General features: G+C 47.4%; 1 protein-coding gene across 2 annotated transcripts in view; it reads right to left on the reverse strand.

Moving 5' to 3' along the window:
- Positions 1 to 2,306: 2,306 nt before the first annotated feature.
- The window catches only part of LOC142571207 (longicornsin-like), a 59,415-nt gene continuing 43,931 nt past the window's right edge, over positions 2,307 to 17,790 (reverse strand). For both annotated transcript variants that reach the window (XM_075679478.1, XM_075679479.1), the window contains one exon: positions 2,307 to 2,568. In XM_075679478.1, the coding sequence (XP_075535593.1) occupies positions 2,396 to 2,568 (173 nt within the window). In that variant the 3' untranslated portion in view covers positions 2,307 to 2,395. The remainder of the gene's footprint in view (positions 2,569 to 17,790) is intronic.

Here is a 17,790-nt window from a genome sequence, read left to right on the forward strand (position 1 = left end):
ATGGCGCTGCCCCGACAGGTGGCGCCCCACTAGCCCGTTTCTCCCCTTCGTCTCGTCAAGGGCATGCCGAGCGAATGAGTGGGCGGTGCGAACGGGGTGCGATAACGCCATCGCGTTCCACTTTTAAAGGCGAAGCTTAAGCGTCCTCAAATTTTTTTTCAGTGCCAGTGCGATCGCTCGCTCCCCAATTGCTCGCCATTGGTGCGCCTTAGTCCAGTGAGTTGCCGCGATGTGACGCTGCCCAGATGGTGCGACTAAAACCCGTAAATTTTCCAAAAGTAGCGCTATTCTTAGATCATTGCGCCAGCCCGCGCTCCCGGCGTTTCCTCCTCCACGCATCCTGTCACCACAGCATCCTCCGCTCCCCCATTTGCCAATCTGTGTCACGTGGAAGCACGCGTCGCGCTTTTGTGTATTTATTTCCAGCGCGCTCCGACCGCCATTGCTGGCCCAGTGCGATGTAAGCACGCGCAGACGGATTGATCGCGGCTGCGTCGGCCGCCTTTCGATGGGGGCGATATGCAAAGACACCGCTGTCCCGTGCATTGGGGGCACGGTAAAGAACCCCAGCTGGTCAAAATAAATCCAAAGTCCCCCATTACTACGTGCCTTATAATCAGATCGTGGTGTTGTCACGTAAAACTCAAGAATCACTTTTTTTCTCTTTCTTGTGTGCCTTGAGTGTTCCAGTTAAAGCAACACTGCTTCCGTGCGAAAACTTACAACGCCGAAGAATACAGACGTACGTAGTATACAGATATATAATTAGCACTTCAACAAAAGTGTAACTGGTGCTAATGAGAGGGGGCGATAATTATTTTCGGAAGTTCTTTCCAGTTGCCCTATCAAGTTCATTCTTGCTATCAAATTTCAACCACTTCTACTATAATAAATAAATAAATATTTGATGTGCTGGTACGTTCAAATTATCGATACTGTCTATGTGTGAAAATGTTGCTCATGGCTGCCATAACCAGTGCATGAGTCACACGCATCTTAGAAGGCGCGGAGCAGAAACGGCCCAGATGCTAAGCATTGCTGGCCCCAGACAGCTGGAATCTCCCACGCGCTGCCCGAACAAAAGTATCCTGCAGGTACGTAAACGAACCTACATACTTTCACGCAGTCAAAACTTGAAACTGAGGTAATTGCGCAAATGTTTTGGGCACATCATGTGCATGCGTCGTGTTTCATCAACACGAACTCTCAACGTGCGGGCGCTTTACGCCTTAAATAATGGTCCTTTTCTCTATTTTTTGCGCAATTCAAACACGACATTATTAAGGCCCGTTAACGACGGACGAAGCAAAATCTCGCCTCGAAAACTGCTCCGCAGGGCTGGAACGGATTTTTCCTCGAATTTCCTCCTGTAGCGCGTTAGCCGTCATCTGCTACGCCAGGGCCAGCATAGGCGGCGCAACTGTTGAGGCCGCGCCAAGCGCGGGAGTCGAGCGGATGAGGAGAGAAGTGGTTGGCGCCATAGAGTTTCCTACAAGAATTTGTTGGCGCTACATTTGAAGATTGAGAGGTTTTACGTGCAACTAATTTAGCTACGCCTGCTTGCGTAACGCGGGTGTCTGAGCGCGCGCCGCAGCCGTTCCCGATGAGAAGTGGTAGAAGCTCCGTCCCTGCGTCTGTCAAGTGCGAGGTTATTACGCGTCTGTCAATCTTCCTCCGACTTCCGCTGTGAGGCGCCACCCAGATGGTACTCTCCCCCATGACCGAAGCAGGCGCGAACTCTAGCCGTCGGGGGAGACTAGGATAGGACGACAGGAGAGGGTGGTGGCTGGCATTGAAAAAAAAAATAGTGGAGGCGCTGCCTAAGCACTTTTTATGAGTTGTGAATGCGAAAGCATTAATGGTCCAACTGAACGCCGCTGCGCAGTAGTTCCGGTTATGAACTCGCGGCCAAGCAAGCATGTTGAGACGCATGGTGGGTTTTGATTTGTCCTTGCCGAGGCGCAGTTAAAACGCAGGCGAGAGCTTGCGCTGACAAGGAACACGCGAATAACTCAGGCTTCCGAGAGCGAGAGCAAGGGTGACGTGGCGTTACGGCGGTGGCCTCACCCCATCATCAATGCAGCGGCAGCAGGTGTTCTCCTTCGCCCGTTCTGCTCCGTCGAGGCCCGAGCCAGCGTCACGAGGTGTGCTCGTGGCGTGGCGTCGCAGCCAATGGGAAATTAGGTACCGTTTCGCTGCTACAGCGCCGCCGGCCTTTTTTCGCTCAATGGGCCATTTGACGCTTTCGTGCGAGTAATAAAAACGCAACTCCAGCGATTGTGTGAAGACAAGAACATAACAGAAACGACGCCGAACGGGCCCATTTTATTGGACAGGGTGCATAACGGCACTGCACCCGTGCTCATGCTGCAGCATAGAACGGCAGCCTCGTTCATCATCCAAGGAGGAGCGGGTTGGCCATCATTCCCAGCATTCCCATTGGTCCAAAGGGGCCGCCAATGCATCGACACCGGAAGCCCATGCAGAAGCCCGTGCTGCCGGGGTACAGCATGAAGCAGCGTTGCTGGCACAAGAACGGGTTGCCCATCACGCACGCGAGGCCACGACCTGCGAACGCGCCGAGTAGGGACGGGACGCGTGAGTAAATGACGAGCGGCTGTATTCCATCGCATATTTCATCGTCCTTTCGCTACACGGCGAACTGTTTTGATCTCCTCATTACGTGTAATCTCGAGCATATAATCGTCATAAAATTGGTATTGCATCATTCGGAATGTGTGCTTTCTTTCGGGCACGCCTGTCACCAATACCCGAAAAGGGCAATGACCTTCCTTTCTGCGCATATGCTACCGTAGCAGACCATGCGTATATTAAGACTCCTTTAGATAACGTTGCACCGTGACGGCAATTTCACTCTACTTCTTTGTAATTTGCTTTTGTGATGACGGTAACCACTCCACTGAGCAATCCCTGTTAGCGTGAAAGGCGTATACTAAAATTAATGGATCGTGTTTGATTGGTGTACTGCAAAGCGACGATATTTGAAAGCCCAGAAGGCGTTGAAGTTTGTTGGGGATGTTCATTAGGTTTGTGTAACCCACGTGCTACTACAACGTTTTAACCATTGGATACGTAAGACGCTTACTGTTTGGAAAAGTGAGAGGCATTCATTCCAGCGTAAATTCAATTTTTGAATGGTGGCTAGTCTACAGGCCGATCAGTTCTCTTGACTTAAAATGTATAACGGGAACGTTTCACATAGACTGCGCTATTAAATAAGCTAAATATTTACCAACAAGTTCAGATGACGGGCAGCATTCTTTGACCCACTGTGCAATCCCTACTATTTAGAAATGGGCCTCCGCTGGAAGCGGTTGCTTGACTCCACCGAGTGCGGTAAATGCAAGAATTTCCACTGACCTCACCACCGACTAGTGAGTGACCATACCGGCGAATGAAGCATAGCGCCATACATCAACAAAAAAAACACTGCTTTCCAATAACGCTCATCGCTGACTGAAGAAGAGCTGCTTCAGAAGCGTGTAAGAAGTTTAATACGCGCTTCTTAATTAGCATAGTCCTGGTAGCTCCTGTTCGTTTGTTGGAAAATGCCAAAGGAAGGACCCGCTTGCGAACTTCGGTGTTTCGATAGCAATTCAATGTCATTTCGTTTTATAATTCACCATTTTAGTAAATTATTCAATTACATCCACTCATGAAGCTCTTGAACTGTGCCGCGTATTTCGTGGTGTTACAATCAGCAAGAATCGAAGTAGCCGTTCAGAGAAGCTTGTTTATGTAAGCGGGTTAATTCACTGCCGCCTGCAACAGATATTTCTTTAACCTGACGAAGCGCATTACCGTTATCACACCGAATAATTTTATAGTCTGAACGGGCTTAAGTGCAGCAAGTATGGAGTGGTTTCTCCCGTGGAATTGTGCCCTGTACACTGTCCGCGTATGCTGCACGGGGATATTTCGAACGAAGACAACTCCACAAGATGCTTGCCGTTACCTCGTCAAAACGCTGACTGTACTAAATATCCAGTGGCTTGAAACTCTTCTCTAACAACAACAAAGAAGTGCATGTCAAGCCTCGCGTTTTCTCGTTGGCAACGGTCAAGCGTTGACTGAAACTGCAGTCCCCAATTGCTTACGTTTTACTGCGTCCTTTCTGAGAGCAACCATGCAGAGGAGGTTTCGGAGACGAAAACATAACGGCTACGTGCTTTCTCCTGCTTGCAGCCATGCGTTCACACGTAAGCGATAAAACGGAGCTTCGGAGATGGGGGAACCGGATGGAAAATGTAGAGTTCCGGAATAAAATACTGTTACCTCCAGTGAAGTCAAAGTAGTTGCATAAACTACTGGTAAATGGTACTAAAATTGTAAATATATTTACTCTACAGTGATTACACTACCGCCAGTTAAGTATGGTCGTGTTTACATGCATGCTGCAGTATAGCGTTGGGTACCGTTCGCAGTTGAGTGAAGGAGAGCACACGCCGGCAGCCGTCTGACTTTCCCTTCTCGTTCGATGCGATACACCAGCGCTAACATGCACCGCGTGAGTCGACTCACCCGTCTCGATCTACCCTCTTCTGGTGCATTAACACGATTTGCCTTCCTAGCGCATTAGCGCCGTATACATGGATGCTATGCAGCACTTGTCGCGTTCATGTACACGCGGCTAAGATCAATCGAACACCTTGGTAAAAAAAAATGAAACAAAACGTTTATTCTATGAAATGTCACGATGAAAACCTGTATAGGACATTGAACAGGCGCACTTACTGAGGTCGCTTCAGTGCAGTCGCTTCAGTTTCTTTACTTTTTCTTGAACTTACAGTGTAAAAAGAGGATGGACGCAGTAATGCAATGAAAACAGCACTTGCAACTTCGTTGCAAGGGTATGTAAAATATGAATTGAAAATTAGTTGAATTTGTAGCACATTTTCAGCACGTCACGCTACGTGACAGTTCCACCTCACAAATTGTGAGTGCTGTGTCTAGCACACTGCGCTAGCTCTCGAATCTCGGTAACCATCACATGCCCAAATGAGCGAGGCTGTATTGCGGTCGGTTCCAGTCATCTTTTTGTACGACTAAAAAAAAAAACAGAAAATTGTTTTGGCTTTTTATTCATTACGACATTACCACAGCTCAAATCAAAACACTTGATTGGTGATATCCATAAATCCGACAACCCTGTGCTGCGATTGGGCAACGCTCAGTTGAGGTTTAGTCAACTCTGGATTTAGACTTGGGCAGGCTCTATGCTCCCTCTCAGCAACATTGTGCGGGGCTGCGAAGCTTAGGGCTTCTGTTACCAACCAAAAAAGATATGCGTGTTCTAAGAAAGAAAAGCGTTCACCCACGCGCGCTACTGATCCTTCCATGAAACTTTCGTGGTGTTTTTCACTGGTACATCTGGAGCGGCTGCCGAAATACTGGAGTAAGTGCTCGGATTTCACCAATCCGAAACTGCCAGCGGAGAACAAAAATGCTCCGCGGTGGATCATGCTGAAAGTCTGCGCGCACCCGTCACACAAACCGACTTCCGCTCTGTACATTTCCATGGCAACCAAAGTCGCTGTCCCACTGCAAGCGGAAGTGACGCATGCTTCTATGCCTATTTCCCCCCGAACCCGCGCCCCGCCCGCGGAGCGAGAGCGACCCAGTGGTATTTTTACAATTGCCAGTAAGTACAGTGGAGCGTGACACTTTCGGAGGCACCCGACGTTGCTCCTTGAATTTCTCACTTTGCCTAGGCATTACGGGGGAGAAGATTTAACGCAATAAGGTTAAGAAGCCCGTGTCGCAGAAAATCCGGCGTCGGACGTCATTTCGGCAAGATTTTCGAACCACCTATACCCAGGCCATCCATGTGACGTAAGAAATTTACTGAACTAATTGAATTTCTCAAGCTAAAATACGTCGATAAATCGTAAACTACGACGTACAGACAACCTACAGAAATGACAGCTTTCGGATTGTAATTTGACTATACGAGAAAATATTGTTATGTTACGCGAAAACAAAGAAATTCATTTTCCGGCGTTTCTACAATTCACAGAGCGTCCGAGGCGTCCGCCATTGGCGCGCGCCGGCGTGCGGGTGTCTCAGGGGCCACGGAGTGCCACGCCCGGTTCCTTGCAATACCTCCAGCTGGCGCTCGCCTCCGCCGCGTCGCGGCCCACGCAAGAGGCCGTGTTTCTACCAGAAATCCCGCCTTCGTGCATAGCGTTCGCGGTCCGGGTTTCTCGCTAAACAGTACGGTTACATACGCTCCAGTTGCCTGGAAGCATGAGAAGCAGTCGGGGATCTTTGAATGCTATCGCGTTCCACTCTTGAAGGCGAAGCTTAAGCGTCCTCCCAATTTTCTTTGCTCGTGTTGTATGCGTTTGTCCCGTAGGCTACAGTGTACCTAGGCGGGCCGACATTGCGGAGCGGGGTCGAGTTTGTTTACGCTCTGGCGCTGGCTACCTGCGTGGTCAGGCAGTGGTACGAACGCCCCATTAGGCAATCGCTGTGTCTGAAGGTACGTCGGATAGGCTTTCTCGCGCCTGCGGCGCTGGTGCTGAGTCAGTCCTGTCGAATTAAACCTTTCTTGCCCCTTATGACACTCTACATAAAAAAAAAAAACATCACTGATTTTTCCGGTGTAGCAGTAGGGGCCGCAGTAGAGGCTGGGCCGGCTCTCCCGGTGCAGCATCTTCGCTCTTGGGAGGCTTTTCGTATGCTGTTGTTCGTCACTTTTCAGAAACATTTTTGAGTGGTCCCCTTTGAGCGAAATAAACGCAGGGCGCCTTTGCAACCGCGGTTGAACACCACTGCCTGATGTTACGCCTTGAGGATTATGGGCTTTGCGTCTGGCCCATGTCGGGTTAGGTTACCTTACATTGAGGTTAGGCTTAAGTTAGCTTAGGTTAGGTTAGCGCAAAAGGCGTTAGGGTGGCGCGGCATATTATCACAGTGGTTACGCCGTCAGGATTATTGTCTTTGCGTCTCGGCCACCTTTGGTTCGGTTAACGTTAGGCAGTGGCGTAGCTAGGTCATCTGGCACCCGGGGCCCATAGGTCTTCTGTCACCCCCCTCCCCGGGTGTAGCTGGCGGAAAGAGGGGTGTCTTCAGACGAATATGACACCCCCCCCCCCTCACTGGCCCCTTGCACCCGGGGCCCACGGCCCCCCGGCCCCCCCTGTTGCTACGCCACTGACGTTAGGTTAAGTTAACGTTAGGTTAGGATAGTGGAAGAGAGAATAGCCTAGAGGAATTCGAAATCCCACAGGTAACGCCAGAAGAAGTAAAGAAAGCCTTAGGAGCTATGCAAAGGGGGAAGGCAGCTGGGGAGGATCAGGTAACAGCAGATTTGTTGAAGGATGGTGGTCAGATTGTTCTAGAGAAACTGGCCACCTTGTATACGCAATGCCTCATAACCTCGAGCGTACTGGAATCTTGGAAGAACGCTAACATAATCCTAATCCATAAGAAAGGGGACGCTAAAGACTTGAAAAATTATAGGCCGATCAGCTTACTGTCCGTTGCCGACAAAGTATTTACTAAGGTAATCGCAAATAGAATCAGGAACACCTTAGACTTCTGTCAACCAAAGGACCAGGCAGGATTCCGTAAAGGCTACTCAACAATAGACCATATTCACACTATCAATCAAGTGATAGAGAAATGTGCAGAATATAACCAACCCTTATATATAGCTTTCATTGATTACGAGAAAGCGTTTGATTCAGTCGAAACCTCAGCAGTCATGGAGGCATTACGGAATCAGGGTGTAGATGAGCCATATGTAAAGATACTGGAAGATATCTATAGCGGCTCCACAGCCACCGTAGTCCTCCACAAAGAAAGCAACAAAATCCCTATAAAGAAAGGCGTCAGACAGGGAGATACGATATCTCCACTGCTATTCACAGCATGTTTACAGGAGGTATTCAGAGGCCTGGAGTGGGAAGAATTGGGGATAAAAGTTGATGGAGAATACCTTAGCAACTTGCGATTCGCTGATGATATTGCCTTGCTTAGTAACTCAGGAGACCAATTGCAATGCATGCTCACTGACCTGGAGAGGCAAAGCAGAAGGGTGGGTCTGAAAATTAATCTGCAGAAAACTAAAGTATTGTTTAACAGTCTCGGAAGAGAACAGCAGTTTACGATAGGTAGCGAAGCACTGGTAGTGGTAAGGGAATACATCTACTTAGGGCAGGTAGTGACCACGGATCCGGATCATGAGACTGAAATAACCAGAAGAATAAGAATGGGCTGGGGTGCGTTTGGCAGGCATTCTCAAATCATGAACAGCAGGTTGCCACTATCCCTCAAAAGGAAAGTGTATAACAGCTGTGTGTTACCAGTACTCACATATGGGGCAGAAACCTGGAGGCTTACGAAAAGGGTTCTGCTGAAATTGAGGACGACGCAACGAGCTATGGAAAGAAGAATGATGGGTGTGACGTTTAGGGTTAAGAAAAGAGCAGATTGGGTGAGGCAACAAACGCGGGTAAACGACATCTTAGTTGAAATCAAGAAAAAGAAATGGGCATGGGCCGGACATGTAATGAGGAGGGAAGATAACCGATGGTCACTAAGGGTTACGGACTGGATTCCAAGGGAAGGGATGCGTAGCAGGGGGCGGCAGAAAGTTAGGTGGGCGGATGACATTAAGACGTTTGCAGGGACAACATGGCCACAATTAGTACATGACCGGGGTAGTTGGAGAAGTACGGGAGAGGCCTTTGCCCTGCAGTGGGCGTAACTAGGCTGATGATGATGATGATGATGATGATGATGATGTTAGGTTACGTTATCGTAAAATGCGTTAGGGTAGTGCGACGTATTCTCACAGTGGTTGCAGGGGCGTCTAGCATCACCGGAGGCCTTTCAGCCACTTGCGTTCAACCGCGGTTGCTAAGGCGCTCTGCCATCTAGATTTTCAATATATGCGGCCCAGCCTCTACTACGGCCCCTACTCCTCTCACGGTAACGTCTGTGATGTTATTTTCAAGGTACATCGCCGTAAGGAGTGAGAAAGCTACGATCCACCACGACTGACTTAACACGAGCGCCGCAGGTGCGAGCCAGTCTGTCCGACACAACGGTCGCCATGTGGGGCGTCAGTGCCCGCTACTTCGCCTGTTTCACCGCGCCGGCAGCCAGCGTCCGAGCGTAAACGAACTCGACGCCACTCCGCACTGCCGGCACCAGTAGGGACAAACGCATACAACACACGCTAAAAAACTTCTCCGTAGTGCCCAGGCAGAGTCATACATTAAAGGAGCAAAATGCCCCACATTTTCTCTCTCGCGTCCGCTCTCACTCGCGCATGCGCACAAACATCCGGCGCCTCCGGAAGTGCCAAGCCCCGCTGTACTGGCAATTGTTAAGTCGGGACCCGGCGCGGAGCGCGTTGACCCGAAATGACCAATGGAAAGCGCGAACCCGCTTCAGATCTACCAGTGAAATCGAGATTCGGCAGAGCCAAAAGTCCTGCCCCAGATCGGCCAGTGAAAACCACCACCAATGAGTCAGCGTGGCAGGGAGGGCCACCACAGATGGACAGTGAAGGAGCACTTCCTGTTCTCGTTTGGGTTGTCTTACGTGACGCGTAGCTTTCACTGTACTTTACGTAGTTGTTGAGATGCAGTATGGTAAACGGCTGCCAGAGCTCCACGCGCTTGCGCATTTTGTCCTTTCTGGCGCGCTCCGTCGCTGAAATTCGAAATGCCGATTTACTGCTGCGTGCCGCTATACGGGGTGTTTTTCCCAGACGCACCAAATGTTTAAATATTGCCTGTGGCAGACAGTGCAATTCTAATTCTTCATGTAAATTACTCGATGAGGGGGCCATTACTTCGAAGAGAAATCAAAATGCGTAATTGAATTTGCAGCGGAATTAGGCTAATTAACTTTTTATTTAGTTTACGGCCTTGCATACTCACTAGCTAGGAATTTATACGTTGATATGTGCGCCGTAAAGCATGTAATTAAAAATAATTATCGTAATTTAAATAATCAATAATTTTGAATTCTCGTAGAAGTAATGGCCGCATCACCGAGTAATCTTGACCATGGTTGAAATTTGGCTACCTGCCACACCCAAATTTTAAAGATTTTGTGCAGCTAAAAAACACCCTATATCAGCAGTGTTGCTACGCGGAGAGTTCCAGAAATGAAGTACACCATAAGTGCTCAAAATACAATGTGGAATTCTGTGCACCGTTATCAGAGTGTATATGCGTGGCACGACTTGACCGTTCGCCCGTATTTTACACTAATTAAGGGCAGACGCTTTGGTTCACCAGTTGGTCAGTGCATATAAATAAGTTTGTTCAGCCCACGCGTGGCTGTTTATCCTCTTCTCGCCCTCATCAGCTACAGCACCGTTGTAATGGGCTGCGTCACTCTCCTATACGCCATGTTAGGTGCAGCAGTCGTGTTTCTTGAGCCAATGATGAGATGTCGCGAAACGGTGGCTGTGTTAAACTGACCCAATCGTATCGACGAATATTCTAGCGGCTTCGAGGACCATTCGGCCGCGCTAGATAACTGCGCGGGATCGCTACAGCAGTACATGGGCACGACATCACAACAGCATGCCGTTCTTCTTCGTTTCCTTGCCTTTTAGTTTGTTCTTATTAAAACCGAAACTACGTTAGACTCGACAACGGAGCTGCAGCTGCTGCAGCAAAGGCCTCCGCCATCGCCGCTTTTGCTGTGTAGTAGTCAGCGAAGTGATCTTGACGCAGCCGTGGAAAAAACGCCGATATTTTCACATATTTTGTTGCGGTTAATCAAGTTTTCCTATCCAGGGCCATGGTATGTGCGGTCACGTTATGTGAGAACACAGCAGCAAACCTCTAAGTGCGCGCCGCCAACGATCAGCTCCCACGCATTTGCTGCTCTCTTCACAATGGTGGCGGAATCACAGCGTTGCCCTGCGTACGCACAGGGTTGTTGGGATTTTGGAAAATGTCTATATTCCCATGACAATAGTGTTATGAAACAGTAACCGTAGGTTAGTGCAATAGATTCGCCAGCATAACCACACAGCTGACTGATGCCTTCTTTGATCAATGTTGGTAATATTTTGATGTCACAAAAGATTAATTAGGAATTTTTTTTCTTATGGCAAAAAAATGTAAGTTGCATTGGCTTAAACAGTTTTTTATCTCGCTAACACTTTTTCGACGGCGAAAAAGTGTTACTGCAACAGAATTCCAGTTCGATACTAAATGAATAAAGTCTCGCCTATGAGTTTGTATGAGTATGTGAAAGGCTTTGGTTCGGCTAGTTTTTACTGTATTTGTAATATCTTTGAGAGCTATTTTTTGGCTGATTGGAGTAGAACTTCTTGTTTACCTGGGAATGGGCGGGGTGCCATGTACTGGTGGGAACTTCTGAACAAGTGGTGCAGAAGCGCTTGTGTGTCCGTCCGTGGTCGGGTGTGAGTGCGGGTCTTTCTTTCGTGACCGTCACATCTTCGCGTGCAGGTGAACTGGAATCACGCTTCTGTGCGGTGCTAGGGTGTGAAGTTTCATGAAAGAAAGAAGCTCATCCGGCAACGATGTGTGCGATACACGCGCACGATGCGAAAGTTTCCTGCATGGTGAACAAAATCCTGCGACGTGGGGACCTGATGAATCTGGAGGGTGCGTGAGCGGCCGCCAAGTGTAGCTCGCAGATGTCCTGCTCAAAGAGTGTATGCTGAATGCCGGGTACATTTGTGTAAAGTATGAGTAAAGGCATCACAGCCTTTGTTACGCACCGGTAGCTGACTAAAGCCAATATTTGAGCAGGCATTAAAAAGCAGGATGAAAAGAAGAAGAGGGGGGGGGGGGGGCGGGGCTTGATAGCCTACTTCTGAAATGGAATTTAGGGCTATGAAGAAAAAATATCGGTAAAGGCCAAGTTATAGTCGCTTTACGTTTTACATATTTTGTCATCAAGATTTCTTTTGGGGAAAACAGTCGATGCTTTCCGAGGAGCCTATGTATCAGATGTGAGCGCAATTGCAAGGTTTCGAAGCCTTCAAAATTTATCTTCGGTGTGCATATCAATGGACATTCCTCTAGACAGTGGATATATTAAAAAAAATTGTTTAATAAGTTGTGTCCCGCATTGGCCAAATAATTGTTCATTATTTCTATGGAAAATGAGACATCGCGAAGAAAATATTCATTTGCGTAACTGTGCATGTTTATATATGTTTGTGCATGTTTGTGTGCATTGTACTACATTGTGTGGATTCCTGGACTAGGGTGCAGAAGTTTGTATGCATTCAGGCTCTTTGACTGTGTTTACTGTTTTCCTGTGTTTTCTTGTGATTTCATTTTGTTCGTCATGCCACAAGAAATATACCTGACGCCAACTTAAAAGCGCCAACGTCTCCTATTAAACCATGTCACAAAAACAAAGGAGAGATTGGCTGGAGCGTAGCGTTCTCGGACATCTACTTCAAAGGACGTAGTTACTTCTCAATTCGAGGAGATCTCTGTTGACTTAGTGACCTAAGCTGGTCATTCTTAATACGTATTTTTGCCATCCCAGCTATCTGTCTTGCGGAAGGTAAATGCGCATAGTGAATGTTTCCGGGTCGACAGTGGATCGTTCACTGCGTGATGGCGGTGTGAACTGAGAAAGTGACAGACTTGCGCATACGCGTTCAACACACTGATTGCGACAGAAGTCTGTGGATCATTTAAGTGGCCGTGACATTAATCTATATGGTGATAAGTAAGCTATATATGACGGTTACATGAGCGGATGTAGCTGCAGCATGAGCGCGTGTAACATTTGATGTTAAGGATGAAGTATTGTGCAAGATGTGCCATGTTACGCAACTGAAACAAATATACTAAATGCGTCGAGTGCTGGAAAGACGTAGAGGAGGAGCTAAGGTGCCGTCGCCTGGCTGCTTCATTTGAAGGTGTGCCAGAAGGGAGATGGCCGTGCGCTTGAGATAAGGGAGGAGAAGCGATAGCTGCCACGCCAGGAGATAGACGTTTTCGATGTTTAATTAACCAAAACAGCATCTTTTCTGAAAAAAAAAATGCTGTAATAAAATGGGAAGCAAGAAACTTGTTTGCTTTCAGCGCCTTCTTCGCTTGCGCTAGCTGCCTGGTGCAACCGCGATTTCGTCGCAAGAAACGATGCAGTGACGCATGGTAGAGAAACGTAGTATCATTGACGCCCACCACTACAGAAGGTGGCTTTTATTAAATAAGTACAAGCTCTCATTGGCGAACATTTTGCAAAAAGAATGCTTACACAGAGAACGCACGGTAAGGCGAGCAAGCGAAATAATGACTGTAATACTGGAGAAATTGATTAGTGATTAGTACAAGCGAAAAATATAACACCATGTTTTCCTTTACGGCCTCTGCTTAAGTTGTTTTTACTTTAAATTGTGGCGCTGACTAAAGCTGTCGTCGCTTTCTGGCGACTTAGACGCCTGTGGATACTAGAAATGTTTCAGTTTGTTCAACTTTTACATTGCTTAGCTATGCCAAGGCATTTGGAAGGGACCTTTGAGCTGCCTTTGACAACATCGCTCCTGTATTTTCGTTAGGAATGGCTTTGTGCAGCATACACTGCTCCCATAATACTTGGTCACTCGTACATAACTGTAATGAATCATCAATACTTCCTTTTTACGGATTTCCTGTGTTGCTTTATTGAGATGAATTCGCGCAAACCTGCCAATGCTTGCTTTTATAGAAAAGGCACACTTGGGCGCACATTAGGAGGGAGGAAAAGGCGAGCAGTGGTCGTGCAAAGCCCCATACGAAGGGGAGAAACATGCTTCTGAAGCTACCAGGGGTGTTAATAAGTTATAAACTCACATATAGGCAACAGTCTGAAGGCATTATAGCGTCTAATATCAATGGCGCAATCGTAGGGCAGATATTTTGCGGATATTTTGGATCTCCTTGCTTAGTATACGTATCCTGGTGGCTATCGAGCAGCGGCTGAACTAACCGACAAAGTCAAGGATAATGCCCTAATAGAATGTTTTATAAAGGAGGTAGAAGCACTAGCAAGTAGTGCATCGGCTTATTTCACATATTGTGAACTGCTTGCTATGTGACCGCAGAAACCGTCTGCCAGACGAGGGCCGGCATTGCTATCCATTTACTCGAGTCGAAATGGAAGCTGAGTGGCAGAATTTCCTAGAATAGGGAGGTAGCTTTGGGGCTAGAGCGCGATTAGGGGCCCAACTGCACTATATCACAACAGACTTCACCTTTATTTAATCAAGCGTAATAGGTGTCTTTTGTTCGTTCTTGTTCACATTTCATTTTCGCCTAATAGGAGGGTGAATCAGAAAATGTTTGCCCCCTTCTTTTTAGACAAATGACGGCTGTAAATGCGAAGTCACCATATCCATTCCCAGCGGTGGATCTTTCTTGGACCGGCCCGGCCTTATCTGTCGGTAGCTCCGCGACACGGCGCTGCTGTCAGTTGTTGAAGACGGCGGTTGTGTTTCACACGTTCACGGCGTACGAGTAACGAAGTGTGATTCGTTTTCTTTGGAGCAAGGGACGAACGCCCATAGAAATCTACAGGGAAATGCAGCCCACGTATGGGGAAAGGTGCCTCGCTTTGAGAACTGTGAGAGGGGGGTATTGTGAGCTCGGAAAAAGCCGTGAGTACTTGCATGACAACCGGACATGCATGCCAGTCAGCCGGGCGAATACTACCACATGGGCATCTCAAGTTTAGTGCTGCGATGGGACAATTGTCTGAAGCAGTGTGGGAAGTAGTGGAAAAATAGTGTAAGGTACGTAAAAGAGTGCGCATGTTGCAATTACCCATATGTATATTATTTTCGCTAATAAAAAAGAGGGGCAAGAACTTCCTGATTTGCCCTCGTAGTACATGGTGGAATGGTGACACGTTATGAGTACCAGGCTAATGGAGCCATGGGCGGCCACTGCGGAAGGAGGGCATTTGAAGTCGAAACACGTGAAACATTTCGCGATTGCGGTATGTTGCATTTCGTAGAAGCCGTTCGTATCGAAGACATGTGGCATAAGAAACTCGCTTTGCGAGTATGAGAGGATAGCTAGCTCTCTTTAGGCAAGGCTTGGAATTAATGAAAAACGACGCACGAGCCGGTTGCCGATTTAAAGTGACATAAAGGGCTATGCCATAGTGTAGCGCTTTTTAGTATTGAAGACGACGTGAGCTCCCAAATAGGCAGCAGTATTGCCAATACAAGGAGGTTGAATCCTTGAAGTTTTCTTTCTCTTTTGCTTGCGGTGTGCTTTTGAAAGAGTGAAGTACTATAGGATTAGCTTTTTCGCGAATCGGCATTAAGCGTTCGACTGCCGATATTTTATTGTTATCCTTTGGTGCGGCAGCCTGGGTCATGCCCGTAAGTCTGTGAGTTTCTGCACGACTGCACAGTGGTCACGTGGAGGCTTATGCAACAAATGATTGTTTCTTCAGAATATTGAAGTACTTTTAGTTTTATTTATTGCGTCACAGTAGCTTCATGCTCTAATCCTTAGGCCATGATCGAGTGGTGTACGAAAAGTTGATCGCCCTATGGGAGAGCAACTTAACATGCGCCTGAAATAAGTACAAGGATCCACATAAGCGAGAACAAAGGGCGATGAAGACGCACCTCACTCAATAAACCCTTAACGCAGACGCGTTCTGACATGATTCCCACAGTGGTTCAGAGCCGTCTCTTCGTCTCAGTAAAAAATTTATTCGTATTTTTTTTCATTTGCGCCTCCTTAAGAAATCGGCCTTGCCATTTTCCGTTGCCTTCTATTATACATGTTTGCATAATTACTTCCAAAATTGGTGGATGATGGGGTTCTTCGATTTTTACGGTGAACTTTGGCCAGTTCCCCCACGTGGGCACGTGCCATTTCTATAAGAACAATAAAATTGCCTTGCAAGCTTGGACACCGCGTTTGTGCGTAGTGACTCGCTCTAGCCATCATCCTTTTGCATGTAATAATATTTTTCATATTTAGATATGCGGGTGTCTCGTTCACTATCCTTTTGAAACTCCACTCTCGGACGCTATTTTCGAGCACGCACAACACCGACAAGCTTAAATTCGCGTCGCAACCCATCCATTGCGCTGGCGCTCTTGCTTGAGGCATACTGCAATCTTCACGCACATGAACAGCAACGACGTTGAAGATTATTTGTGTTCTAGGAGCAGGTGAGCGCACACAATAATTGGAATACTTGATCAGATATGCTATCTCGTGAATGTGGCCAATCTTTGATGCATAATTATGAGGTGAACTCGTGAACATGATGAAATTTTAAAGGCTCACTCATGAAAGCTTTTCATCACAACTGCTTGCAATTTCAGAACCGAACAGCGTTTGTGCACACGCGCCATGAATGAGGCTGAAACGTTCACTTTTTAAGTTTAAGACCTTGTCCGTCTATGCGAATACGTTAACGCTGCCATGCCAGATTGGGAAAGAGATCCTGCACATCATAGCAAATTCATTATATTATCTTGCAAGTAACGCTGCCGAAGAAACCGCGCAGCGTTGTGAACGTTATTGCCCTGTGTTAAAACTATTACGTGTAAAGAAGCAGTGGGCCTTAAACCGGTGACTTTTCATACACAATGCTTCACTTCCACCTGCTACACTAGTTGAGCGGTTATGGCGCTGCGCTGCTGAATTCAAGGTTACGGGTGAGCACGCTGTTTAGAGCAGCTTTTACGAGTAGCTAATGAGTGAGAATGAAACCAGGATGTATACTACCGCGGCTCTCACAGGAATTGTAGACGCTGTCTGGACACAAAAATTATCCTCTACCTCTGAAATTGAGAGAATATGTGAAGAAAACGTCATGACATATTTTGAAGGGGTGTAAGTGATTACAGCCGTTAACGTCGATTGCAGTTGTTTGTTTAAGCCGTATTGCTGTTTGAATTATTTGAAATTTTTAAGCAAAACGGCTGATATAAATTTAACAAAATGTTAGCTCCCGCATGATTGTGCCTCAAGTATACGTTCACGTTCAGTAAGAACCTGTACAGGAACACGTGTTCGAAGTCACGAGTGACGCAGCATCATACAGTTGCTGAAGCGACTTCTATTAATTAGTACGTATGGGGAAGAACCTTCCAACATGGAAATATTGCAGCGATATTGCAGTATGAGCTCCAAGTAGCCACCTATATGGAAAGTAATGGCTGCACTGCACTCTCATTCTTAGGTATTCAGTTAGAAAATGAAGAATTGTTGGCGATCATAAAGTTTGTATTTCAGTATGACAGCTGCAACTTATTGAACACCCCTACTGAAGTACGCAACTTGCAATACACTGCTCAATCTGTATAAATAGGGTGGGCGGTGCAGGACGGTCTTCGTTTGCTGCTTTGTACGACCCATTAATAAAGACACTGGGACAGTCTGTACAAATTAAGAGTACTATGCCTTTATCCAGACCAAGGCACAACGAGCGGGTCGAGGATGCGTCCTCCGGGTATCACCAGTCGGCCTACAATAGGTCCTATCGGTGCGCTTAGTACAGGTGCAACCGATGGGCCGCCTATAAAACTTAATCGTGATCCTATGTCTACTGGTCGGCTATGAATATGACCAGCCCGGGGTCAGACTACAGCGCCCACTGGTGGGTTTACAGCATGCCCTAGACGTCAACCGCCAAGATGGCCAATCTGTGGGCCAACCATATAGTTAACACGTGGGCCAACAATCGGACCTAAACGTGGCCCAGTTAAAGCCCCTGCCGGTGGACCGACAATAGGACGTAGCCGTGGGCCAGTTACAGCCCTTACTGGTGGGCCAACTATAGGACCTATCC

Source organism: Dermacentor variabilis, chromosome 2, assembly GCF_050947875.1.
Source record: "Dermacentor variabilis isolate Ectoservices chromosome 2, ASM5094787v1, whole genome shotgun sequence".
NCBI classification, from domain to species: Eukaryota; Metazoa; Arthropoda; class Arachnida; order Ixodida; family Ixodidae; genus Dermacentor; species Dermacentor variabilis.